This window comes from Balaenoptera acutorostrata, chromosome 17, assembly GCF_949987535.1.
Source record: "Balaenoptera acutorostrata chromosome 17, mBalAcu1.1, whole genome shotgun sequence".
NCBI lineage: Eukaryota > Metazoa > Chordata > Mammalia > Artiodactyla > Balaenopteridae > Balaenoptera > Balaenoptera acutorostrata.
Window position 1 is genome coordinate 3665478 of NC_080080.1, and position 27612 is coordinate 3693089.

The 27612-nt window shown below is 55.3% G+C and overlaps 1 protein-coding gene across 6 annotated transcripts in view; it reads left to right on the top strand.

Moving 5' to 3' along the window:
- TRAPPC9 (trafficking protein particle complex subunit 9) overlaps positions 1-27612 on the top strand; it is a 560212-nt gene that overhangs the window by 449222 nt on the left and 83378 nt on the right. For all 6 annotated transcript variants that reach the window (XM_057531917.1, XM_057531923.1, XM_057531919.1 and 3 more), the window contains one exon: positions 4359-4450. In XM_057531917.1, the coding sequence (XP_057387900.1) occupies positions 4359-4450 (92 nt within the window). The remainder of the gene's footprint in view (positions 1-4358; positions 4451-27612) is intronic.

Sequence of the window (27612 nt, forward strand, 5' to 3'; positions counted from 1 at the left end):
TCGGGCACGCTGCTGATTGGCACACCTACCCCACAGGGCTCTCTCCATTTTGCCTGCCCTCCATCCTCTGACTCGACTACTCTCCCCCAGCAAGACTTGCAGCCCCGAACCGCGTGCAGACTCTCCCTGGCAGTTCGTGGCGCTGTCCAGGGAGCTGAGCCCAGACACTGGCGCCCCTGCTGGGATGAGAACAGCCCAGCATCAGCATTCTCAAAGTTCACGAAGCAAATCGGAGGACAGAGTCATGGGAAAGAGGCTCATTAATCACCTAAAGCAGCCTTTCCATTAGCGTAATTTCTAGTTGTGACAATTTGCTAATTGATCTGAGCTGAAGTGGGGCTGGGCTAAGTCCCTGCACCTGGGGTTATCACTCCAGAGCTGGCACGTGGGGGTGCAGGCAGCCCATCTTCCTGGCGGGGGTGGTGTTGAGGTGCAGGCCTGCTCCTCAAGGAGCTCCCCACTCCGGAACACTCACCTGGGAGCCCGTTTAGAAACATCTGCATCAGCTGCCCTCACGGGCTGGGTCTCAGCAGACCACTTGTAACAACCAGGTGTTCAGAGCACGGTGCTGAACTCCCCTGTGAGAGGACCCAGGCCTGCCACCCGCCAGGCTGCATGTTCCCCAAGGGAACAGCTGATTGAACAGTCATTTTTTCTAGAGCATCAGGCTGGGTCATGGTAAACTTCAGTCCCTTACACACAGGCAGGATCTCAAAAAACTGCTCTGTGGTTTTAAACAGTCCTTTGATTGCAGCTCATGACTGAATATTTCACCGCTAATGGGCTAGCAGAAAATGAAAGGGAAGGTATTTTATTAACTTTCTGCATTTTCCTTGCATATGGTGGTGTTTTTAAGATTTGGAAGCAAATATCCATGGTTCCCAAGACTCGTAGAAGATTAACTGAGACATTGTGCATGAAAACATTCGTAAACAAAAAAGCTGTGCACAAATATTGATTAATTAAATGTAATTAACAATGATGGGTAACTAATAATACTAAGGTATCATCCTTGCACAATAGACTGGGCTTCTTAAAAGTAGGAAGGATCTCACCTGGTTGGTCTTTCTCACTGGTTTGCAAAAATAAGCAGCCAAGCAGTCGTGACGGCAGAGCTGCCCGCTCATCGGCCCGGCGAGTTTGAGTCGGGGATGGCAGTGGAAGTCTAAACTGAGCGAGGGCCAGCCCGCACCGCGAGGCTCGCCACCTCCGAGAGGCGTGAGTGAACTGTGGTGGCCCCGGGGAGCCCAGCTGTGGCTTTGAGGCAGGAAGTGGCAGGCGCAGAGGGCGCTGTGAGAGGGAGGCGTGGCTCCCTGGGGGGAGCCAGAAGCTGCCTGTGGGGGGCTCCAGAGGCAGAGCGAACGTGATTTGGATGCGCTGAGCTGGGCACTTGAGTTTTCTTACGTTCCAGGCGCACAGGGGTTGTCGATGATCATTACTTGTGGGTGTGGCTAGGAGACTTGCAAAGCCTGGTTGGCACCCACAGTGGTCTACATTCTCCCTGCTGCAGTGTCACCACCCCTGCCCTCCTAAGGGACAGGAGTATATCTCGGGGGCAAGAACCCATCGGCTGACCTGGAAACTTAATTGCTGCGTCCCAGGTGACTAGGAAGGGCTTGAAGGGGGAGACAGGTACTTCAGCACCACGGAGAGCTCCCCGTGGGCCTCCCTCAGGGCTGGAGGAAGGAGGCTGGCCCCCACGGGCCATGCTGGGAGCAGGCGGTGACTCTGCCCCTGGCAGCGCTGGGGTCCTGGCCGGGCCCTGGCCCTGTGCACGGAGGATCCTCGCTTGTCCGGTGGGGATCACGGGTCCTGGCTTCCAGGTTTATTGTGAGGAATCGATACTGTGTTCATAGTAAAGTGTCTGAAAGTGTGGGCCGCAGTGTGGGCTCCAGGGTCAGACGGCCTCAATCCTGCCACTTCCTAGCCGTGTCTGCTTTCTTGTTATCCCCATGGGCCTGAGCTTTTCAAATCTCTGCAATGGAAATAACAGTCCCTATCTTATACCCACCACATTCTCAATTCGAAAATAGTATTAAATTGAGAAGATACATATTAAACACTTAGCACACAGCCTCTTTCGTGGGACTCACTTAGGAAATACTCCTTCTAGCAGAAGTAATGATAGGAATTATTGTCCTCATCATCATTCTTTATTGACCTCTTGCCCCAAACGCCAGAGTCCATGTGTTTAGGAAAGAGAAGCCACTGCCATGTCCACTGTCCTCACTATAACATTGTAACCTGGGCTGTAAAAGTGGCTGATGGAGCATCTGCAGAGCTGACCGGTCAGCCAGGGTTGCGTTCCTGTGTCCAGGCTCACACACAAGACTGTTCTGGTGGCTCATGGGGCTGAAGGGGAGGGGATGTGCGTGCAGGTAATTAGCTTTACTAGCTCAGCTGTATAATTTTATGGCTCATGTCCGAAAGCAAATGAATTCGGAAATATGCTATTGGAATGGTTTCCAAAGCCCCAGTGCCATTTGGCAACTTTGTAATTACTCACATGCTAACTTGCTCTTCTAACTAATCATTTCAAAGGCTCCTCATCCTGGCCATGTTTGTTAGGCACTATTTCTGTTCTTCAAGCACCAGGGTGCGATCAGCCTCAAAAGCCTGGCATGATTTTTTTTTTTTTTTTTTTAACAAGAGGGAGTAATATGCCATATTCTGAAGTCTTAATTTCATACAAGTGAAAATAACCCCCAGAGAGAGTCAGGAAAGAACACAGAAAGACGTGGCCCCTGCACCACGTACCGGGGATGCTGACTCACGCCAGCATTCATTCAGTCATCAGACAGTGTTCGTGGAGCAGCCAAGATGGTCCGGCCACTGTTCCCGGCCCCAGAATGAGGGCTCTGCCCTCACCCAGCTGACAGGCTAGCGGTGAAGCCAGACGATGGAAGACACACACATCTAGTGAGGGTTGCCGAGGGGGATGCCGAGAGCCTTCGGAGCAGAGACAGTTCAGAGAGGCCTTCCTGGAGGAAGTGAGGTCTGCGGTAAGAGTTAAAGTATGAGTACAGTGAGGAGGGGGAAGAGGGCAGGGAAAAGCATTTCCAGGCAAAGAGCACAGAAGGTGGAGGGTATGGAGTTCTGAGAGAGCACGCTGTGTTTTGGAAGAATTGAAACAGGGCCAAGGCAGCCAAAGCAGGACCCGGGGCTGGAGAGGTAGGTGGGCGCTCCTGAGCGTCCTGGACGCCAACAGCTTGGCCTGTGTCCTGGTCTGAGGCCCGTTGCCGTGTGCGGCCAGCTGGCTCTCCTGGGCAGCCCTCTTATCTGAACAGCTTTCCGTGGATGCTCGGCTGGGCTGTTTGAGGGCCGGGCTGTCCCTGTCTGGCAGGAGGGACCTGGGAGCTCTGGTCTTCATTCCCTCGGGGCCTCGGCACCCCTCGCTCCCTGCCCCAGCCCATTCTACTCTGCCTGTGTGGCTTTATCCCGACCCGGCTGTCCTCAGGCTGGGCAAGTGCAATGGTCTGTTCCTATATTGTCATCTTTGTTGGAATGTGAGCCTCTCAAGTTCAGGGTTCATGTCCAGTCATTTCAGTGTCCTCAGTGCTTCTCACCATGCCTGTCTTGTTTCAGACACACTCTGTGTTTGTTGAATGCAATTAGCTTGCTAATGGAAGAAAGTAATGGGATTTTCCCCCACTTCCTCAGTCACTAAAGAATGTCAGGAATGACATTCTTCCCTTTTGATTGCAACCTAAGTACTGGGGCTTTAATTTATGTAGGAATAGGGAGAGAGGTTTATAGATCTCTCTCTGAGGACCACACTGGCTGTTTAACATTAGCGCCTTGGAGACGTCTATTTTCTGCATTTCTAAACCTAATTTCTTCCTCCACCGATACTTGCTGAGAGGCCGTATGACTTCCTCGATTATGAACTCGCATGAGTCCGTTTGTAATAATATGTGTAATTACATCAAGATGTATAACAGGGCAGACGTGAAACCAGCATGAAACCAACACGTGTAGAGAGACGCACTTGGTTGTATTGAACAGTAAGCCACAGTTTGCATCCTTTTTAGGAAAAACAACCTTCCCTCTTCTTTATTTCCCCAGCAAGAATAGCTGTTGGATTAAAATTATCCCAGTGGATTTCCCTTCTTCACATAACAGCTCAATTTACCAGATTTGGTGGGGGTGGGGGTGGGGAGAGGCCCTTGACACATTTACGTACCTGTTTCCCACACACTCAGGTGATATCTTGTGGTTGGTTAGACCATCCCTGGAGAGGAGGGGGACATTCACCTGCCGCGGGAGGTTTCCCATCTGGGAGTCTGTGGAGAAACTTCTAGAACTTCTCCCCCTGGCCCGGCACTCGGAGGCAGCGGAGTTTTCCTTAACGCGGCTCACCCCTCTCTGAAGCGCACAGGTGAGGCGAGTGTGGAAGGACTCCTGAGCCAGCTGGTCCTGGAGCACCTGCAGCTGGCCCCTCTCCTGTGGGGTGAGTACCACTCGTCACCTCGGGGGGTGCGCGCTCCTTTTCTCAGAAGCGCAGGCTCGCGCTTGGCGGTGTGTGCTGACGTCACAGAGAGCCGTGGGGGGAGGGAAGGTCGCCGCGTGCCGGCCTCCGCGTGTCTGCCGAGCTCTGCCCGGGCACGGCCTGGTGAACGGGCTCGCCGCGCTCTGAGCTCAGGTGTGGCAGTGACGTGGAGGTGCCCTCGGGGTCCATTTGCTGCAGCGTTGGCCGTCCTGCGCGGGGGCACTTGGTGTCCGTACGGGCGTGTCTCCTGCCGATGTTTCTGCATCTCCCTTGACCAGGGTGGTGGGCGGGAGCGAGGCTGCGGCTAGCTTCTCTCTCCTGGACTGGCTCTGGCGGAGTTGGTTTGGTAAACACCCTGACTCAGCCTGGCGCCCAGTCCGTGAGCGATCGCCCGGAGGTGGCGCTTCGAAAAAGGTATTTGAACGTTCGCTGCTCGTTGCACCTGGAACTCTCACCCCAGTCTCTGCCTTCCTAAATAGCAGTGACAAAATTTTGTTGAGAAAACAAACGAAATGTGAATTTTTGTTGAAGTGAGAGTGTTTATTATTCTCTGGAAATGATTCCATCCTGTAATCTGTGTTGGGTCAGATGCCAACAATCATATACATGTACCTTCTTTCTTCTCTTTGCCCCAGAAACCATTGTAAATTAGTATCTGGTATTTCGTCCACTTAATTAATTAGCTTGACCTCCCCCTTTTGCATGCTAGAGACACAGGAAAATTATCCCAGGGGTCTGAAGAGCAAAACAGGCCTTCCTCCTGGCATTCCCTCACTTCCCCTTCAGTTTGGAGAGCCCCTGGCGCTGCACGGGGGCCGCCCACTCCGCTGGGCTCCTGCTCCTGCGGGTGAAGGTTGTCGGGAGGCCTGTGAGGGGCGCTGACACGGCAGCTGTGCCTGGACTGTGTGCTACACCCGGGGCTCCTTCCGTGGAAGCCGCCCGCCTCGCTGGTGCAGCCCGAGGGGAAGGAGGCGGGGTGTTTCTGCGGGATGTGTCACTGCTTGCACCTCTGGGGGTGTCCCTCGCTTTCCTAGTTTGGAATGTCTTGTCTCTTAATGACCTGGGCTCAGCCAGCTACTTCCACCGTATGTGGCAGCTGAGAAGGATGAGACTCCCAGCCCCAACCAGCCCGAGGAAACACAGGGACACAAAGCTTGTATTAAGGCATCATGTCAGTCAGAAGAAATTCCCCAAGGCCCCAGCAGTCTGGGAGTGCACCCTGGAGGGTCTGACTCATTCCAGAGATTGGTGGGGGGGGGAGGGTACATTGGGAGAGGACCCTGGGACTCTGCGGGGAGACGTGGCCCAACTCCTGCAAAACGTCATTTCATCAAACTGGGTAACATGGAGGCCTTGGTGGGGGAGATGGTTAGTTTGTTTCTAGCGTGAGATTCGTGAGGAACGATGGCAATACTTGTATCTTGGATGCGTGTGGCGCAGACCTCCCTGGCAGGTGAGCTGCCCATGGACCCCCGCCTCCTTCCCAGGGAACTTAGCAGTGGCGCTGGGCTGTGGATTTCTCCCCCACAGGCTACATCTCCAGACAGCTGCTCCCGGGCCAGAGTGTTAGCACTCAGGCCCACGGACCAGGCTGGGCCTGCTGGACCAGGTGAATCGGGTGGTTTTGGTGAGTCCCAGCGACTGGTCAGCCTGGTCTGAGGACCCCTCCCTGTGGCCCAGCCGTGGCGAATGGCCATCTGGTCTGAGGCCCACCTGGCCCGGCAATGGGTGCAGGGAAGCCAAGGGGCTGAGTCACTGTTCCTTTGGCACCTTTGCCAAATATATATATATATATATATATATATATATATATATATATATATATATATATATATATATATATGTAAACTGATAAAAAAAAAAAAGGAAAAAAAATTTATACAGGATATAAAAAAGGAAGGAAAAAAAGTGAAAACAAAAAACCCATATACAAAGAAAAAGCCCCAGGCCACTCCTGATCCCCCGCCGGGGAATGGCCCTGTGGGATCAGCCAGTCCCCTCCTGCCCTTTCGTTGGTGGGTGGCAGCCCTGCCCTGGGCCCCTCCGTGCCAGGCGTGTTCTGTGAGCTGCCCTCCCCCTCCTCGCAGCCACTGAAGGCAGGCACCGCTGGCTGTCTGGAGCCCCGAGAGCCTCGGCTGTGCTGGGCCCCCCGGTGCCCCAGAGCCTGTTCCTGCCCTTCTGCAGGGCCTCTCCTCTCCCCTCTCCCCTCCCACCACCCACTCCACCCTGCCCCCCATTCTTCTGTTTGGTCCCAAGCATTCTAGTTTTAAAATCACGTTTGGGAGCCTGCTTTATTGTGATAATCTTTCCCAAAAGAATAGCTGCATTTGGGGAGCACTTACTGCATGCAGCGTGTCCAGTAACTCTGTCACCTCGTTTATTCTTCATAACTACCTGCTGGAATAAGCATTATTCTGTGTTTTATGGAAGAAACTGCTGAGTGAAAAGATTACATGATTGGTCCCCCAAACTGCTATTCCTGCCCCCAATCTGCTTCCTGCGACCTGGGGTCCTCCCTGCAGCCCAAGTGACCCTCCCAAATGTGACCCCGATGATGTCACTCTTAAACAGTTAAAACAATTCCTTGGCTCCCGTTATTGCTGAGGATGGACTGGAGCGTCCTCAGTGAGGCTTAGAAGTCCCTCCCCCACCAGCACGCCTGCCCCTGCAGCCTCCGTCCCCCGTCTCTCTGTGCTCTCCCAGCGCCATCCTCCCCGAGCTGTGCACCCCGGGCTCCCTCCGCTGCTCTCCCTTCTGCCAGGAAGCTGCCCTCTCTTCCAGGCATTTTCCCTGTGCCCCGTGATTTCTCCTAGTCCTGTCTTTCCTTCTTCAGTCCTCCTGGGAAGCCTTGCTTGCTGCCCACACCTCCATGCTCTCACACCCCACCACCAAGCTGCATGTCCTCCTTTGTGTCCCCTCCTCAAGTTCTCGTGGCCTGTAGATGGTGTCCCCCACTCCCGGTGAGCGCCCTGGGGACACACAGCGTTGACCGCACCCACCGGGTCTCCATGTTTGCTGACTGCCTGGAAGAATTGGTGGATGAAGGCCATCCTCCTCACAGGGTCAAGGCCATCCAAGTCCTAGTCCTTAGACATCCTTCTTCCACATGACTTAAACAGTTCCATGTTGACGTGCCCAAGTGCACTTAGGCAATCCCTTCTGGTTGGTTATTGATGGTTTCCAGTTTTTCCATTCATAAGACTAAGGTGGACATTCTTGGCATCTGCCCTTCTGCCCCCGGATCAGTCCCAGAGGGCCAGTGTCCAGGGCAGGGTTACTGGTGCTTTGTGAAGGCGTTGCATGCTTGTGGCCAGCTTGGCCTCCAGGGCGGCCGTACTTATCCACACTCGCCCTGACAAGGAGAAAACGAATTCGCCACGGGTCACTCTGGATCCTCTGTGACGCAGCAGCCGGGAGGGCCAGCTCCACCCCAGGCGTGAGGGGCCAGGCTGAGTGAGGCCCAGCCCTGCCCTTGTCCTACCCCAGTGCCAGGAACCCAGGCAGCCTGAGCTGGAGTTTGCTTCTGGGGCCCAAGAGTCAGAACAGGGGTTCTGATCCTGGGCCAGAGGGTATGTCTCTCTGAGCCAGGTCCCTGGAGAAAGCTCAAGGACAAAGGACAGCATGTAGACCAGGTGGATTAAGAGTTTCCCTCAGCCCCCGGCTCCTCCCCCTGAAATCACTGTGCTGGACCCCTCAGCGCTCTGCTCAGACATCCTCCCGTTCCGGCAGGAAGCCTTCGCCTCTCAAGTTCCCACCTCACGTTGTCTTTGCCTGTTCACTTGTCTGTCTTGCTCCCGAGACTGGGAGCTCCGTGTGGGCAGGTTAAAGGAGGTGCTCGGTAAGCTTCCTGCGTCCGATTGAGAGGGACCTGGCCCTGGGGGGAGCAGGTGCAGGTACCAGACCTGCAGCCTCTGGTCTCGGGGATGGGGGTCGTGGGTGCCCAGGGAGGCCCACGTCTGCGACTGCCTCGGGACCCCTTTCCTCGGAGGGAAGGTGACAGGTGGACCTGCAAGCAGTGGGGTGAGGGTGCCATGGAGAAGGGGGTACTGCCCAGCCCGGGAGCTGGCCGATTCCCGCCAGCTCTGTTGTGGGTGTTCATTGTTACTCTGGGCCTCCAGTGAAGGCCATGGGTGATGCTTGGTCCTCCTCTTTCTACAAAGGGGGGCCATGAGGCTTTCCATGATGGGAAAGACTACTGCCCCAAAATGGATCCTCTCTGCGGCATGCGGCCAGTGTTTGTGTGATTTGCTTATTTTGTGAAGATAAAATGTGCACAAATTGTGTATTTTCCTCCTCGGGTACCACGGGAGAGCTTCCTGCCACTTTCCCTTCTTACTTAATGACATAGGCTGGATCCAGTCTCATTCCGTATTGCACGCAGAGCTGCCACAGTCTTCTTAACCACAGCGTAAGATGTATTGTAATTTATTTACTCTGTATCTTTTGATGGGCCCTTAGTAATCTTTTGCTATTATAAACGTCGTTTCGACAAATACCTTTGTAAGTATGCCAGTCCTCCCAGGAGTGAGTCAAGCTGGAAGATACTTATTTAAATTTAACAATCTCTTTAAAAACAAACAAATAAACAAAAACTTTGGTTTTGTATCATACTCAGACTTTCCTCATTTAGCTTACATTTTAAAAAAGTTCTCTTAATGCTTTCATGGGCTCGGTTGTTTTAACATTTAAATCTTTTATTTATCTGGAATTTATTAAGGTGTGAAGAGTGAGGCATGGATCCACCTAATCTTTTTCCAGAAAGCTATCTAGTTATCCCCAAGTCACTTAATAAATGATCTTCACTAATAAACAATGCCATTTTCTCATATGTTCAGGAAAATCTTGATTCTCTTCCATTAATCTATCCATGGGCCAGTATCACCCTTGTAAGTATATTATGGGTTTACAATATATTTTAATATTTGCTTGGGCAATCCTCTTCAATGTCATTTTCTTACATTCATTCATTTGTTTATTTAAATATTGTGGTCAAAGCACATAATACAAATTTGCCATCTTAACCATTTTTAAGTGTACAGTTCAGTAGTGTTAACTGTATTTGTATTATTATGCCAAAGATCTGTAGAATTTTTTTATCTTGTAAAATCAGCCCTATGCCCATTGCACATCTTTCATATTTATTTTTATGACTTCAGAAAGAGCTTGTATAGCTCATTTTTTTTAGAAAGAAAACTTCTATAGGTATTTAACTGCCTCTTTAACTGAGGGATTTTTCCCTGTTTTTGCTGCTTCTTTTATATAAGTTTGCTTCCTCCTCTTTTTCTTGTTTAAGTGAGCTAACACATGATCTACTTTCTTCATTAATTCTATCCCCCTTCTCTTTTCTAATTCAGTGATTCTTCTATCTTTATTAATTTCTTCTTTCTGCCTTATTTGGGCTTATTATTTTTTCCCTCACTTACTGGGTTGGACATTTAATTCATTCATTTAGATTGTCCTATTATTGGTATAGTTTTATGGGGCTATGAATTTTCCCATGATTACTGCTTTAGCTACATTCTGGCATTTACATTTTTCATGTTTGATATTTTTAGGCATTCTGCGATTTTAGTTTGTTTCATCTTTATCCCAAGAGTTGTTTAAAACATAGTTTTTTGTTTGTTTGTTTTTTCTCATTTTGTTATGACTTTCTAATGTAACAGCAGTGGAATCAGTTTAGTACTATTCTCACCTCTTAGAATTTACTGAGATTTCTTTGTGGTTAGTTTTTGTTTTTTGGGTTTTTTTTTATGACTACTCCATGGACATTTTAAAGGAAGGCATATTCCTTGTTTTAAGTGTATTGAGCTGAAATGTATCACTTAGCTATACCTTATTAATTTGCTTAGGTTTTTTAAGATCCTTACTTATTTGATCTACCCATGGACTTTGAGAAGTGAATTACAATTACTGCTAACATGGGTCCTCTTCACCATGATGGACTTCTGTCCATCGATGTGATACTGTCTGTCCTGTAATACATGCAGTGTGAAGGCTGATGGTCTTTGGTGCATAGATGTCATAATTATTCTCACTTTGTTGTGCCTTCTACCATTTAAAGTGCCTTTCTCTGTCTCCTCTAATGTCTTTTGCCCTTATTTCAATCTGGTCTGATACTGTAGCTCTCATCCCTCCTTTCTTTTGGTTTGGCTGATGTACCTTTGCCTCTTGTTTTGTTTTAAACATTTGAGAATTTTTTTTTCCCTATGTGGTTCTCTTAGATGAAGCATAGAGTTGAGTTTTGTTTGTGATCTAACTTCAGTGTCTTTTTCATTAATAAGTGGGTTTAGACCAGCTACATTCCTTGATATGGCACATATGTTTGGTCTTATTTCTGTCATGTATCTGTTATGCTTTTTATCTTGACTTTTGTGATCTGTGTCATCTTGGTTTTATTTTGTGTGATGATTTTATTTTTTCTTCCTTTTCCTTTCTGAGCTCTCCTGCTTCTCTTATCTGACCTCCCCATCCCCACATCACCTTCTAAGGCCTTACCTGCTTTAGTTTTCTTCACAATTCTTATTATTCTCTGAAAGTTCATTACATATACAGGTTTTTTTCTTATTTGTCTCTCCACCCCTGCTAGAGTATAAGCTCCACAGAGAAAGAATCTGGTCTTCCCTGTATTCTCAGAACCTGGAACTGTTACTGGAACATTTTAGTGACAGCTGAATACGTATTTGTGGAAGGAATTAATAACGTAACCTTCACAGTCTTGTCTCTGAAGTAGGTAGTGTTATTCCTGTGCTTTAGGAGAGGGAAATGCAAAGCGTATGCAGGGTTATTCAGCCTGTGAGTGGCAGAGTGAAGACCAGCGCATGGTCACTATGATTCGAAAATCCACAGTTTCCCCATTATTGTGCCTCCCAGAATCATATAATGAGCTAGTGGCCTACAGCTGGATTTGAAGCCTGGGTCTGCTGACTTCTAACCAGAAATTCCACAGTACCATAGTCTTTTAGAAGTAAAGATAAGCAAAAAGAAAAAAAGAAGGAAGTTATTGTGTTATTACTCACAGACTTGCAGGAAAGTTGCACATACAGTGGTTAGAATTTTTTCTGAGCCATTTTAGAGTCAGTGCACCATCGTCCCAAATCCTGTGTATTTCCTACAAGCAAGGACATTCTCATACTTAACCACAACACAGCCATCAAAATCAGGAAATTAGCATCCGTTCTACCATCCAGTACTGAGACCCCATTCAAGTTTTGCCAGTCATCCCAATAGTGTCCTTTGTTCCTAAAGGATCTAGACGTGGTTCAGAACCACTGTTACCTTCAGTTGTTTCGTGTCTCTAGTCTCAGTCGGTCTGCAACAATTCCTCAGTCTCTCTGACTTTTTTTACCTTGGTGCTTCCAGATGTTACCAACCAGCCATTGGTGGAATGCCCCTCAACTTGGGGCATTTGTGTGATGTGTCCTCATGATTAGATTCAGTACCCGTGTCTCTGTCAGTAGTCACAGAGGCAGTGCTGTGTCCTTCTTGCACCTCTCAGATGGCTCGTGAGTTGTGTTTGTTCCACCACTAGTGGTGGCCACCTTGATCACCTGACAAGGTGGTGTCTGCCAGCCTTCTCTGAGATCAGGTTCCTTTGCTTCTCTTGGTAATCACTAAGTATTCTGTGGGAAGGTGCTTTGAAACTTTGTAAATACCGATTCCTCCTTAAACTTTCCTTGTTCGTTTACTCTGAGTGGATTCGTCATTTCCTCTTTTACTCAGTATGTTAAAGTATGTGACTGTCATTATTTATTTTGATGCACAGTGGGAGCTCTTTCAGGCTGACTTCTGTGCCTCTCAACACGTCTCCGTCGTTCTCTGGACACTTCCTTGCTTTCTGGCACTAGGTGTCCCAGATTCCCCAAGAAATCTTGGTTCCCTTTAGTGAAGATCATTATTTAGAAACCAAGATGCAGATGTGAGAATGGTCATTCTTACTGGGGGGGTTGCTACTCCCTGGCCTTCTCAGAGAACACAGCCAGGGAATATACATGTACATATAACTATAAATACACACACGCACACTCAACATCGCTTTCTATACGTATTGACAGCTACCAGTTCTCTCTGATACCTCTACTTCCAGACCAACACGACAAGGTTCCTTCAGGTTTGTCCCCTTTCCTCAGTTGTACCTCACTTCCTTGGCATTGAGAAATTGGCTTTTATTATCTCTAATGTAATTACCAATTTGTCAATCCCCCCACTGTAACCAGTCTTCCATCTCTGCCCCAACCCTCCCCCAGTCTCAGCATGTCAACCTCTCACAGTGCACGGGGCGGATCCCACATGGGGTGGCTCTGCTGTGCAGATGCCCTTCACCCCCTGCCCCGGTCCCCAAGCCCCCCTGTCCCCAACCCCTCCCTGGTCCCCCAGGTCCCCCCTGCCCCCACCCCGTGGCCTTGGAACTGAATTTTCCAGGAGGGGTGCCTGACATGAGGCCCTGCCTTTGCCCACGGCACCCCCTTCCTCGCTGTCTCTTCACACCCTTTCCTGGCTGGTTCCCTGTCCTTATTCTCCGGGCCCTGTTCTCCCCTCTGTCCTCCATCCCCATGGTGGCTCTTTCCGATTCCCCTATGAGGATCTGCACCTGTCTCATTCTCCATGAACTCACGGGGATGAGGTCCAAGCTAACGTCCATCTCCCTGTCTCCAGGGCCTGTTCCTTACGGGACCCAGAGGAGGCACAAGGCAAATGCTTGTTGAGTGACTGGTAAATAGTAAGCCTTCAACAAACGTTTGTTCTGTGAATGAATGAATGAATGAATGAGAAACAGTCCGTTTCCTGAAGGAGTTCATGGGCTTGTTGGGGAGAAAGGGTGTGTTCCTACTGGACAAAAATAGATGGGCCAGAAGGCTTGCACTGGGGAAAACATCTCTGTCCGTTCGTAAAGGTGCCTCTGGCTCTGGGTCCTGAGAGAAGCTTCTCAAACCTCTTCGTCATCCCCAGCACCGAGGAGCCTTAATCGTGACGCTCCGCCTCCCCTCGGGCTGGGCCTGCTTGAGTTCTCTCCTAATCACAGTGAAAAGTGAAATCGGGAGAATCTAGACGGCTGGTTTGAATGGGTGCTAATTAGTGCAGATGTAGGTCAAGTCCAGGTCTCTGCGATCTTCTTAGTCCCAGAGTTTCACGGGAGCTTCCAGGCAGAGCTCGCACGCGTGTTTCCTGTAGCGCTTACTCCGTCGCTCCTGGACCTGTTGATGATCGGCGTAGTCCTAGGATGCTGGTACCCACGGGCCCTCCGCTGGCTCATGTAATGACAGGCACTTCACTGCAATTGAACAACTGCTGACATAAAGCACTTTGTCCCAGTGTGTGGGACAGCCCCGGTGCGAAAGTGACCCACCTCAATCCAGGCTGCAAGGGTGGGTTCTGCTGGACTGGGTGGTCCCAGGCCCCTTCTGTTTGCTGAGATTTCACCTCCAGGATCAGGAAAAGAGCATCGGGGATCTTTCCAGTGCTGTGGGAAGATCCTCTGTGTGGGGCTGGAGGCGCTCACAGCTCTGCAGGGCTTGCCCACAGCACGCCCTCTGCCACCTGCCCTACAAACACCGTCTGCCTTGCCCCACCAGGGCCCCTGGAGCAGCTGGAGGACCCTCACCTCACAGAGCCGGCGACGGGGCTCTGCAGAGACAGCAGTGGGTCTCCGGCCAGAAAGTCACAAAGCCGGCGCTTGAATCGGCCACAGGACTCAGCTTCTGTCACATTGTCGTAGGTGTTTTCCGTTTCTTAAATAAGAAAGTGATTTCAAGGTATGCAGCTTGCTAAAAACAAGTGGTGGAGGCTTCAGTCTTTCTCTAGTTTTCCCATTGTTTCTTTACAAGACAAAAACTTTAACCCCAAGGGCTTCCATCTTGCAGGAAATTTGGTCTCTGGATGCTGCACCCTTTTCAAACATAAGTTGTGGTTAGAGAGAAGAGTCACGGAATGGGGGTCTGGATGTGGATCAGCTGGGACTCACTGTACCGGTGAATGGGATCTCTTGTTTTTCTTGATGCCTCGTCCAAAGACAGACAGCACAGCGAAGAGCCCCGGGTGCCAGCTGAGGAAACGGCTCCTTGGGCGCGCCAGCCCCTGGGGCTTCTGGCCGGGAGGCTCACTCAGGAGGAGGAGGCGTCTTCTGACTGAGTCTACAGCCAGTCGAGCTGCGGGAGCACGGCTAGCGAAGGCCGTCAGACAGGACCTGGCTGAGACCCTGGTGTTCGATGCTCTGTTAATCGGAGCCGAGGCAGCTCAGAGCTCTGGCTGGTGGAGGCCGCCTACCTGATAGGTTGCATCACTGCTGGGCGGGGCGGCCATGGCTCCCCTCGGACTCGGGTCCAGGCTGGCTGGGGGCCAGCAGCTCCCCCACATCCCAGCCCCGTCCCTCACCGTCTGCCGTCCGTGGCAGAGACCTCCCTGCTGGGCTGCCTGCGCCACCGCCACCCCACCTCCTCCTCCTGCTCTTCCCGCCCCTCCTCCTTCTCCTCCAGTCGCCGCCTTCTGTGCTGCGGCCCAAAGGTGTCCTAATAGCAGGGACCCTTCCCTGTCCCAGCTCGTCCTGCCGGCCGGCGTCACCTGGGACGAAGCCGGAACACCAGCGTCTGGGGTGCAGATTCCTCCCTCCACTCACCCCCTGGCTTCCTCACGTCACGCAGGGTGCCTCGCAGGCTGCTTCCCATCAGGGGGGGGCTGTGGGAGTCCCGGGGGGGCTCACGTCCACTCCCGTGGTGGCCCATCCAAGCAGCCTTGCCTGCCTTTCCTCCGCTTTTCCTCCAAGGCTCCGGTCCCCTTGTGGAACTGTCCCCCTACCGCCCGGCCACGTCACCTTTCCCCTGCACTGGCTATCCTTGGCACAGACGCAGCGAGTGCCGGCCCGTGTGCGTGCGCCCTGTGTGTTGGGCATGCCAGCTCTGTGCCCTTGGGCTGGTGGTGCCTTATATTCTTCTTAAAGTACCCTCTGTCTCGGCATCTGGGATAGAAGCTCTTTGAGTACAGATACAGGATCAGCTTTTCTTATTTCCCCTGATTCATTTGAGAAGATGCTGGAGGGTGTACATACGTGAGTTTTCAGTTTACAAAGAGCTTGCATGTCCGTGTTGCATCAGAGCCTTGGAAAGGCCCTGCTGGGGTGATAGCGTCACTGGCCCTGCTCTACAGAGGCGAGCCCTGGGGCACGCAGCCAGGCTAAGTGACTTGCCCAAGGTCTCGCGCCCAGGACATCAAATCCAGGCCTCTGACTCCCTCTGCTGTGCTCATCGACTCCCTGCAGCTGCTCCCCTGAGACCTTGTACCTGGGCGTCAGGCTTGGCGACAGCAGTGCGTCTTCCGCAGGGAGGGAGTAAGGGCGCCTGCCAAGATCTGGACTTGGGGGGTGGGGGACGCCCAGTTCCACCAGAGAAGAGCGGGTGAGTGGTCAGCATGCTCGGGCTGTCTTCACGCTGAGCCGGGAGGCGGGGGGAGCCAGGAAGGAGACCCGCGGTCCCAGCCCACTCGCCTCCACCTCCCTGTGGACTTGGGAGGCAGCTGCCCTGGGCTGGAGTCCCGGCTTCGTGACCCTAGTGACTGTCTTGACCTGAGGCCTGGGAGGTGGCTGTGAAGACCAGCGGCCAACCCGTAACAAACGTCAGCCCGCCTTTCTCCCTTGGCTCCACAAGGCATCTTTTAGGGAACTAAGGCCTGTCCTTGAGTAGGTAAAATCCCAGCCCTGTGCCCCGTGCAGACAGGGGGCTGTGTGTGGCCTGCTGGGGCTGTGCCTGGACGGATGGGTGACTTGGGTGGCATTTCGACCCCCCTTGGCAGGCAGTGCTGTCCCCAGGGCCTTTGATGCTTGAGTCCTGGCGGGGAACCACTGGGCTTCCCGGCAATCTTGGGTAATGTCGCTGTTTCCCCAAATCCTGGATTCTGTTTCCAGCCTGCCACAGGGAGAAAGCTGCTCACTGCCCGTGCTGGCAGGCCCCTCCTTGTCTCATTGGCGGCACACGTATTTTTAGCTGCAGCATTCAAACCAAAGCTGCAGATGAGCCAGTGCATGCGGGGTGCATGTGGTGGTGGTGGAGTGGGGTGCCTTGGCCTTCCCCAGGTTGACAGGTTTGCCATCTCAGCCTTTCTCAAAGGCAAAAACATCTTTCCTAGACATGCCAGTGGAGGGCCCACTCAGAACAGGCCTGCTGCGGGAGGCATGAATGAAGGATCGGCTTGAATGGGGAGCGGCGCCTTGCCCTGCCCACCTTCACTGGGTTGGCACTCCAGGCGTTGGGCCGGGCCCAGGTCTCAGCAAGAGCTGAAAGGGACCTTGGAAAGCATCTCATTTATTTATTCTCCCACTTTGCATTAAATTCAGCCAATTCCTGTGGCTTTTTCTCACGGAGAAGAGGAGCCAAATGACCTTTTATCTGTTTTTGGAAGTGTCTGCTGAGATAAAGGTCTAGGCTTCAGGTGAGGTTTCTGGCTTCCGGCCAGAGGAGGGGCCCCAGACCTGTGCTGCCGGCTTCCGTGCTGCTGGCGCTGCCAGCGGGGGAGGCCCCTGGCAGCCTGTCCCTGCTCAGAGGCGTCCCAGCCCAGATCAGACTGAGTTAGGTCTGCTCAGCACACCCGACTGTGGAAGGAAGGCCGGGCGGGAGGAAGGGGCCACTCCGCACATGGTTGCATCTCAGGAGGCCGGAGGGACGGTGGGGTCACGCAGAGCTTGGTCCTCCCCGATGGGTGGGGTGGTCAGGAGGCGGGGGGTGGGAGGGAGCAGGCACTGGCCTTCCCCGTGTGCTCGAGGCCTGGCATTTGGGGACCACCCAGGGGCACAGGCATTTCCCTTTGGTGGGTGGAGAAGCAGCTCATGGTTCTGACAACTCACCCAAGATCAAGCATCATGAAGCAGGGCCGGATCTGGGCCCCGGGCTCACCATCCCAGTGCTCCTCGTACCCCGTCCATTGGCCGGCAAAGAGATAGAGGTGCCTTTTGCTGGTGGTGGGACAGCTGGATGCCCCACACCGACTGCCTCCACGGCCTCGCCCGGAGCTGTCCACCGGTCCCTCCGTACCGCCGAGCGGACTGCAGGCCGGGCAGGTCAGGCGGCCTGACTGGGTCTCCCTCCAGTCCACGTGGCTCACGGGCACTGGTGTCTGAGCCAGTCCCACCGCAGCCCAGGAGCCGTCAGCGGTGATGGGCACGTGTCCGGACACAGGAGCTCTGGCTTCAGTTGTGGGCCTGCGTGACCCTGGATAAGTGATTCTGCCCCTGAGTGCTCACTCCCTCCTCCCTCCGACAGCCCTTCCCCGGGCCGGGCTGAGGGTGGAGTGAGGTCCCGAGTGCATGGGCCGTGACTGAGGTGATGCCCTCAAGGGGAGAGCTCATGGGAGCGTGGATGTGGATGGGGCCTCCCAGGTCACCTGGCCTCCCGCATGGGGTCCATGGTGTTTGCAGGACCAGGACCAGGTTTGCCTCCTTCTGGTCTGTCCCTCTCCCTCAGCCACCACCAGACAGGGCTATTGGCCTCGCTCTACTTTACCTGCCATTTTTGTGTCTTACCCACATTATTCAGAATGTGCTAAGTAAGCACAGAGCAGATGCTTAAGGGAGAGTGTTTGAAATTAAGCTGTCCAATTTCTTAGGAAGGAGAAGAGGTCTGGAAGCAAATGTGGGTCAGCTTGGGCTGCAGTGCTAAGAGGTTTTGGGGGAAAATAACTCCTTCCCATTTGAGGAATCGACAAAGGAAGCTGTCCTTTAAAAGGTGCTGGCCTTCAGGCCACTTTGAAGCCAGACCTTGAGCCTGACAAGGCAGCTTCAAAGACTCAGCTGCTGACCTTTTCCAGGCGGCTCCTGACAACATCCTTCTCCCCGAGGCCTTGCCTGGTGATTCGTCACTGGAAGGTTGATCCAGTCCAACAGCTGGAAGAAACCAGCCGAGTGACCTTCACTCTTGGAGATGTCAGTTTTGTCAGAGGATCGGCCCCTTAGCTTGAAACGAGTTCACCAGATCTCCCTTGGTGGTGGAAAATGTAAAGATCCTGGTGGAATAGAAAAATGCAGGGTACCGCCCTGTCTGCCAAAATCACAGCAGATCAGGAAGAGCATGGGCTTCAGGGCCGTGTGCCCTGGGTCCTCCTCCTCCTTGGGTCCGATGCTTTTCCTTGCAGAACCTTAGTCTCTGGATCTGTAAAGGGACCACAGTCCCAGTTTATGTGACTGAGCGGAAGGTTAAATGACACAATGTATCCCCAGCATCTGTCGAGCAGGACAGTGTGGTGCGTTACCTTCTCAACAATAGTGAGCCGTATCGAACAAACGGATCGGCTGAGCTTAGCCATCGTGTCGAGAGCCCCTGGGAACCTAATGATAAATACACACTCGAACGAGGCTTTATGGTCCCTTTTGTTAAGAGCCGACCACTTCCTGCAGGTGTTTCACCCCTGTCCGCCCAAAGCACGCTGGTTCTTGCGGAAGAACCCTGATTTCTCGAGGGTGGGGCAAAATTCCATCATAACAAGGCAGCCGAGGGCGGGGCAGCGAAGTAGACGCGATCGCTTCACTGTCACAGAGGAGGCCGGGGCTCAGAGGCTCAGAGCGTCTGCTCACAATCCCCAGCGTGTAGGTCCCATAGGACCCAAAGCACATCCCCTCCTCTAGTTTGGAGTGGGCAGAAGCAGCCACTCCAGGCATGCGTGGAAACCAGCTCTTCCTGACAGCATATGTGGCTTGACAGGAAGTACAGGAGTGCAGCCGGGGGAAGGTGCCAGAGAGCCACTTCCTGCCAGCCTGCAAGATGCCCGCTCTGCCGTGGCCACGTGGTTCCCGGGATCTTCAGGCTGTGGTGTTTATCTTATTGCAGCCTTGTCAAGAAGCAGCTCTAAACGAGGGGGGGGGGGGGGCCAGGTGGGGGGCAGACCCCGCAGCAGGAACCTGCAGCTCTGCCAGAGGCCTGGAGAGAGGCCGCCCGCCATGCCAGGGGCTGCGTCAGTCAGCAGTCACTTCCTGGGCGCATGCTGTGAACCCAGCTCTGGGCCTGGAATGGGTTCCAGGGGCGTGGGCTGGTAGGAGACGCTGAAGGCCGTGGGTGTAGCCCGGCGTGATGGAAGGAGCTGGCCCTCAGGTGTCCTGAGCTCATGTCCCGGCCTAGCAGAGGACCTTGAGCGTGTCGTGAGGACTGTTGGAACCTCCGTGCGCTCGGGACACGGCAAGGCACAGGAGAGGCTCAGAGCCTGGCTTCGGGGAGCTGACCCTCTTGTGGAGAGGCAGACCCTCACTTACCTGCCTGTCACTCACGTAGCTCGGCAGTGCGATGGCACGAAGGCCTGTGGGCGATCGTGGAGCAGGGCGGGAAGGCGGTAGGGGTTGGGTTTCCTGGGGGGGGGGGCCGGAGGAGGTAACGTCTGGGCAGAGATAAGGAGAAGAGGCGGGGAGCAGTACGGGCCTAAGGATACGGTGTGCCAAGGTCGGGGGCGCTTTCCATGGGGCCGCGTGCCTGGAGCCCGGGCGCTGAGGGGCAGCTGGAGACGGGCGAGCAGCAGCGCCTGCAGCCTGGACCGGGGGGCTGCTTGGTACCCTTCTCCGCTGGCTGGGTGGGAGGAGGCCAAGCCCCCACCTCAGCAGGTGCTGAGGCACCTGGAGAGTCCAGATGTGGTGGGGCGTATGTTTCGTAGCAGGAAGACACAGGGGTCCCACTTGTGGCCCGTTTTCCTTGTGAAGCAGGAGGGGAGATCACGTCACAGGATAGGATTGGGGCGGTTGTGTCGTGGGTGCTGGAAGTTTGAAGGGTACGGAAGAGTTTACCTGTAGTACAGGGCACGGAAGGAGCTTGGCCGCAGTCAGATCTTCCTGACGTATACGCTGAATTAATGCAGGAGGAGGAGAGGGAGGGAGGGATGTGGTCAAGAAAGGGGAGGATTCCATTGGGGGAGGGAGGACAATGTAGGGAAGGGGGAGGGAGGCGGTCCCAGCGGGAGCCGAGGCTGTTGAGTGCCACGCCTGACAGACAGAAGCTTCTTCGCCGTCCATCCAAGCTGCCAGGAGTGCATGGGCGGGGCCGGGAAGGACCAGGGGGCGGGCGGAGGGCCTGGCGCAGCGGAGTTCGCCCTGGATTGCGTTTCCAGGGGGCTGTGAACATCCGTGCCTCCAGTTCCCGATTCTCCTTCTTCCCCAAACCGGAAACCTTAGGGGGACTACAGACGGGTCAGTGCAGACTTCTCAGCGGTGTTCACAGTCAGGGAGACCGGGACACCGCTGGCATTGAGCAGGCGGGTGGACGTGTGGTTCCGAGGACAGAGGTCAGCCCAGATATGGGGCTCCAAGGTGGAGCACCGGGCAGGTGTGGGCAGAAGGGACTAGGGAAGCGGCGAGCTGATGACGGAAGCCCGGAGGAGGGGGAGGGGTCTCAGTGGACACGGGCCCCGGAGCGCTCGGAGGACAAGGCGGTGCCGTGCTCTGTGGCCCCTCCTCCTGCCCCTGCGCCCGTCATGCAGGTGTTCTGTGCACCAGGCTCCTCCCAGGTGGTTTCGTGGTTCCTGCTCACAGCACCTTACCCCTCCCCCTGAGAGCCCGACGTCTTTCATTTTGGGTGGTAGTTATTCATGTGGGCGTTTCATCCTCCGACGTAATCTTCCTGAGGTCAGAATCCCCACTGTCATTTGGCTCCCAGCCCCTCTCTGCGGTGCCTGTGGCTCTGGACACAGACTGTCACTGTCCGTGGTTTCTGAAGTGCAGGTCGGGGCCCGGGGCTGACGGAGGACCTGGTGCTTCCGGGTGTTACAGGCGGCCCGCGCACTGGAAGGTTCACTGCAGACTTGGAAGCACGGGGTCTTCTGGGTGTGGGGACAGCTATAGAAAATTGGAGCTTAGAGGTCGCCCTGATGTCTGTGAAATGAAAGAACGGCCAGGGGTGGGGAAGGCAGGGTTGCCCTGAGTTGACATTGTGTTCTGTTGGCAGTATGTGGTGCGGGGTAGATTGGTTTGAATTACCTTGGCTGAGTTTTGTTAAAAATCCATTGGAGCTTTTGAGAACCCACAGGGGGAATGTCGCAGCCTGCATTTCACCCTGGGCGTCCTCCCCCGGCGCCCCCAGCCCCGGCCCCACGCTGGCCTTTTGTGCGAGTAGAGCTGGGGCGGCCACTCTCCTGAAGCACAGAGGCCCGTGGCGGAGCGTCGTCGGGCCACCCAAGCGCCTGGCACAGGAGCAAGCCGGCTGCCTGGGCCACGTTGCCTCCCCAGCTCCTGGGAGCCTGTGACAGTCTCATCGGGACCTGGGTCTGCGGGGAGGGCGGTTCAGGAGCTTGTTCTGCGCTCCAGGAAGACGCGGACCTTGCTCTCAAGCCCGTGTGTGCTCGGTCAGTGCCCACGCACAGCTCGCGGGGCGTCGGCAGGGTCACCGGTTCGGTGGTTTGTTCACTCCGCAAGCATCTGTTCAGCGCCGCGGCGTGCACCAGGCGCCGGCCTAGACGCTGGAGGCACAGGGATCGCAAAAGGCTTTGTCCTCAGCCACTCACGTTCCACTGAGCAAGTGTGTCAGCCGCGAGCTGGCGGTGAGCTGTCCTCAAACGGCACAAAATTACACGCACTGTATGTGGAGGTTCGTTTCTCTGGGAACGGGGTCTGTAGTTTTCGTCAGATTTTCAGAGGGTTTTGTGGCCCTCCGGGGGGCGGGGTGTCTCTACTGAGAGCACTGACGCGGGGTCCCCTCCCGCCTCCCTTTGCTCTACCTGGAAAACTTAGTCCGTCCTTCAGGGCGCAGCTCAGCTGTCACCCCCTCCCGCCGCGGACCTCAGAGCTCCCTGCATGAGCTCTGGGAGCGCATCCCGCACACGTGTCCCCCGTGTCCTCTGGGTCCCGGGCCCAGGCCCTGGCCGGGCTCCCCTCCGTCCCACGCGTCTTGCTGGCTGCCTGGGGGCGGTGCTGGCATCAGGACCCTTCCTGTGGGTGCGAAGCTGACCGCCACAGGCAGCGCTGCCACCGGCCGGGGAGCAGAATCGCCCTCGGTCATTCTCTTTCTCAGACGCGGAACCTGCCAGGCTGTCATTAGGAGGAGGCATTAATTTCCCTGCTCTCTGAAGCTGTGGCACGTTATCACCCACGTGCCTTTTCTATTTCTGGAAGCGTGAACTTTATTATGCAGAAACCCAGCTTTGCTTAGTAAGCAGGAGAAAGCCCTGCTTTCCACTGAATGTCCCTGTGGGTCATGGGGACGGTGGGCAGCACTGATGGCTGCTTCTAAAACTGGAAGCGCAGGACGGGCTTGATGATGGGGAGGCGGCGGCTGAAGGCGCCTGTGAGCCCCGAGCCAGGGCTCGGACGTCAGGCCACACGGCCGCGTGGGCCACCTGGGCGTCGGTTCAAGTTAGCGTCACCTCTTGAGTTTGACTCGGGCCAGCGATCGGGGAACGGGGTGGGGGAGAAGCTCCCGACCCGGGCGTTCTCATGCGGTGCCGAGAACACGGAGGGAGCAGTGCCTTGTCTGGGGCTGAGCGGGGAGAACTCGTGGAAGAAGTGGTGTGTGAGAGAGGGCCGAAAGTAGCGGTAGGATTTCAGCCCGCGAAAGCAGAGAGAAAGCTTTCTAGCCGGAGGCGGCAGGATGAGCAGGGCCTGGGTGGGCTGGTGAGGCGGGTCCGCGGGGCGAGGGTGCGGGGTGATGGAGGCGCTGGCTGGGTGCCCGGCGTTCCCGCCCCCGGGTCTCGGCTCCGCCGGCCGGCTCTGGCCTTGGCGAGACCACTGATCTTCCTGACTGTTCAGTGTCCAGGCCCTGCAGATACAGGGGTGTCTCAGGGGTCACACGAACGGGCTGACCTCAGTACAGTGGGTTCCCCTGTACCCCCTCCCCCCGCCCCACACGGGCACTTGTCTCCCCCTGTGGAGTCCCTGCCCCCACCCGGCCGCCTGCTGTCCATGACACCTGACAGGAGAGCGCAGAGAAGATGAAGAGCGACTGCAGAGTCCATCGCAAATCTCGGAGAAGGCGCAGAACTTCCTGAAGTTGGTGCAATGATCCAGGAGAGCCTCCTTTGGACCCCGAGCCCTGGGCCAAGGAGGACCTGGGGGCAGAGCTGAGAGCTAAGGGTAGGGGGCGAGTGGGCCAGCGCGGGGCTCTCCAGGAGGTGCACGGAAATGACCCTCCTGCGCTGCCGCTGCCGCGTGGAGTGAAACCAGCGGGCACGCTGTGCTCTCATGCGCGCTCTCAGAAAAGAGCAGGAAAAGACGATCCCAACTTGACTCTCTCTTTGCTCTTTCAAAGACTTAGTACCTCTGGCAAATATAACCTGGGTTGTATTAAGTATAACCTAAAATGAACTTGTTTTCATACTTCTTTTCATTTTATTTCCAAGGTAAAGCCTCAGTTTTACCTTATTTTCACTAGTTGCCGTGACAATTTGGTCCCATTTGTAAGTGGATTCACTTAAAAGTAGCCTTTTTTCGAGCCGTTCTCCTCAGCGGCAAGGCCTCCTGTCCTCAGGACAGCTGCCCGTTCAGTGGCCGGTCGATGACGTTTGAAAGGCGAATGGGTCCACGGGCCAGGCCACTTGGGTCCCTGGTGCCTTTGTCTCCTGCTCCCTCCACCCACCGCGGGCTTCGTGGCAGCTGCTAGGGAGAAGCCCACGACCCCACGGCAGTGTTTCCTGGTGGCAGAAGGGCTTCACCTCTGCCTGGGAGGTGGCAGCCAGCCGAAGGGACCCCATGCCGGCTCCTGACTCTTGCAGGGAGTGGCCGGCAGGCCCCGTGGCTTCCCTGGCTGGCCTGTTGCCGTGTGTGGCCCTGAACCGGCGTCGGCAGGCAGGTTGGGGTCCCCGCTGCCCAGCTCTCCCACCGTGTGGCCTTCAGTCTCCTCAGCTGACAAATGGAGGAAAGTGGGCACCATCCCTTAGGGCCACGGTCAGGATGCCGTCTGAGGTTGTGTGCGAGTTCTCTGTGGAGACACGGGCAGCGGTGGTGTTTCTCACCCTCTTCCGTGGCTAAGGCCCCGGCAGCTTCAGATGCCCGCTGGGCCCGTTGTGCTCAGAATATAGACTGCTCCCCAGCAGGCCTGCCAGGCCCGGTCACCCCTGCTGGCCTCTGGCCTCGCCCCTCTGCCACGCTGACCTGTGTCCGAAACCTCAGACGATCACCCCTCCGTGCCCTTTCCTTCTGCCCGGAGTGCCCTGTGCGCCTTCCTGCTCTTCTCTGAAAACGCAGCACAGGCACCGCATCCCCGTCTGAGCTGGCTGCTCCTACCCTGGGTTCCAGAGCATCTTGACTGGCTTTCCGCTGCCCTTCCCGCTGCCTCTCGCAGACTGCGAGCCCTCCTGGAGAGCAGGGGTGAGGCTGAGTCATTGGTGGCCCCACGCCGCCGAGCACCGCGCAGATCCGTGACGGGACTCGGAGAACATCTGCGTGAAAGATGAGTGAGTGAACAGCCGGATGAGTGCGTGAGTGGATGACGGCGCTCTCTTCCGCCCGGGCCGGCTCTGCCTGCGCTTTCCCTCAGCCGCCTCCCCTTTCCTCAGTCAGTCATTTTGGGCCAGCTTTTGACACGGGAAGAAATTAATTCTGAAAGCAAGCCTGTCACATTTACAAATGGAGACCGTGCTCAGACACGGTTAATGCAGTCGCTGTTGAGAAGACAAGCCCGCCCGCCCCCCACCCCCAAGTCTGGTGCCTTGCTGTTGGCCCGCGTTACAGGGGAGCCCTGGGGAGGCCGAGGGGAGGCTCGGGACGAGGCCTGGCTGCACAGCCTCTCTTGCTAGAGCTCAGGCTGCCGTCAGGAGTTGTGGCTCACTTCCCTGCCTCCTGGTCCCAGAGCTGGGGGGCAGAGGAGGGAGGGGGGCGCCCAGGGCTCTCTGAGGTCTGTCTCCTGGGGGAGCAGAGATGGCTTTGGGACACAGGCCCCTGGGAGGCTTGGCGTTGGTCCTGAGAACGTTCCAGGTAGAGGTGGCTCTTGGAAAAGGCAGGCTGAGATGAGGCACTAGGCACGTAGCTGCCCCCAAGGTAAGACTCCTCCCCACCCCCCGCCAACCCGATCTGCAGCCCTGCCCAGTGTCTGCACGCCCCTCTTCCCACAGATCTCCCCAAAGTCCCAAATCTTTATGGTGCCAAGGGTATGGTGGAAGGGATTCCCACGTTGGAGTGAGGACGGATGAGGTCACCGCTGAGAGAGGGAAGGGGCCACTGCATGTTCTGAGTCTGAACTGAGTCACTACTCCTCGTAGACACTGTCTTGTTTCATCTTTGATGTAACCCAGGGAGGTGGAGAAACCATTCCCATGTTACTGGTGAAAAGACTGAAGGGCGGGGACTTGGGGAACTGGGGTCGAGTCAGACAGCGTGTTTGGACCCAGTTCCGTTGCGCTTCCACCAAGCACACCGCCTCCCAGTTCTCTGGTTCTGTAGGAGGCTGTGCTGGCTGGGCCCGGTGATGTGCAGGGGATGCTTGGAGGTCACCCGAGGGAATTGCCCGTCTTACAGGCTGTATAAACCGTACATCAGCTGGTGGCCCCAAGGCACAGGGTCAAGCTGGGCCTTCCAGGAGGAGAGTATTGTTTTCAGGGCAGCTTCTGGGTACCCCACACCTGACGGGGCTTCTCATCAGCCATTCCCGCAGGGAGGGCGCAAGGTACTGGTTGGCCAGTTCAGAATCACCGACCCCCTGTCTCCTAAGGCTCCTTATTTGGAAGGTCAGGAGCAGAGCCCAAGTCTGCGTGTGTAACGGGCAGCCAACATGATGATTCGGATAAGCCGAGCTGGGGACCCTGCCCTTCACCGTCCTGGATCCCCACGGGACTCGCAGCTTCGGGGACGCCACTGTCATTTGAAGCTGCCAAATCCGAGGCTCAGGGAAGTGACAAGACTTGGTGAGGCGCGGGGGCTGGGATGCAGACCCCGCCAGGGCCCCAGAGCCGAGGCCGGCTGCCCGGTGACCCAGGGGCCCTGCAGTCACAGCTTGGGATTCTCAGCAGGATTCTCAGGCCTGGAAGGTCCAGCGCCTGCTTCCCGGGTTCCGAGGAGAACCAGTACTGAACCACTGTCTGCTCACCTCCACGCCCAGTGGCTTCGTGGTCCCGATTCAGAATCTCTGGGCCTGATTGTTTGTTTGTTTGTCTTTTGATCAGCAGCCCAGCTCCTTGTTACAGGGTAACCGGGTAGGCCCAGTGGTCTTGCAGGCATGTTTGTGGAGGAGGCAAAGTCTCCCGCCTCCCGGAGACATGAACAAATAATGGTTTAATAATTGACGCTCCCACCTCAGAACACCGTGCCAGCTGCATCTGAAGATGATTATCGCCCAGCGGAAGGAGCCAGGAGCCTATCCAGAGCCCGGGGGCCCCGCTGGCAAGGGGGGGAACCAGGTCGGTGTGATTTGCAGGGGGAAGGGGGAGGCCAGCGTGCTTCCCAGTGAGGGTCCCAGGGTGCCCAGCACCGGCCTCAGTGCCCACTTGGTGCCCCCTTTGCTGGGCTCTTTCAAGACCCACCACTGCCAACGAGTCTTCTGAGAGATTTGAGCAGGAGAGAGAAAGGAGAGAGCAGTTCATTAGAGTAGCGTTTGTTCCGACCTGACTGTGTGCCGGGCGTTATGCTGAGCCCTCCTTGGGAAGGCGCTGCTGTGATCCCCGTGACGCTCATCCCCCCGAGGCTCAGAGAGGTTACGTTCCTCTTCCAGAGCCACACAGCCGGGAAGTGGAGGAGCCAGGTTTGAGTCTTGGTGCCTGGCTCGGCTACCCTTTACCAGGGGCATCCCGTACGCCGGCCGCTGTGCCAGGTGCTCCCACACGTCCTCCCCACCGCCAAGGGGAGGTGCTCCGGGAGCACTCACACCTGGGCACAGCCCAGGTCGCTGAGGGTCGAGTCACTGCCCAGATGGAACGGGACCCCAGCCAGGCCTGGACTGCACTGAGCTCCTAGCTTCTTTCTGGAACTGGAAACGTCATTAACAGCGGCGTCTGAGATCTGAGGCTCCGCGGAGCAGAGCCAGCCCTGTCGAGTCTGACTCGAAGAGAAAGAGATGATTTCAGTGCCGGATGCTCCGCAGTCGTCAGGAGCGTGGAGAGGCTTTTCACCTGTTGGGAGAGCTCAACCTGCAGAGATTTCTGAGCGCAGTGAGCCTCACAAAACCCTCCAAGGATCTGATCAGCTGGTAGGAAGTGGTGAGCCTTCCACCCCAGAACGCTCAAAGACACAGCGTGGTCAGATGTGTCTGTTT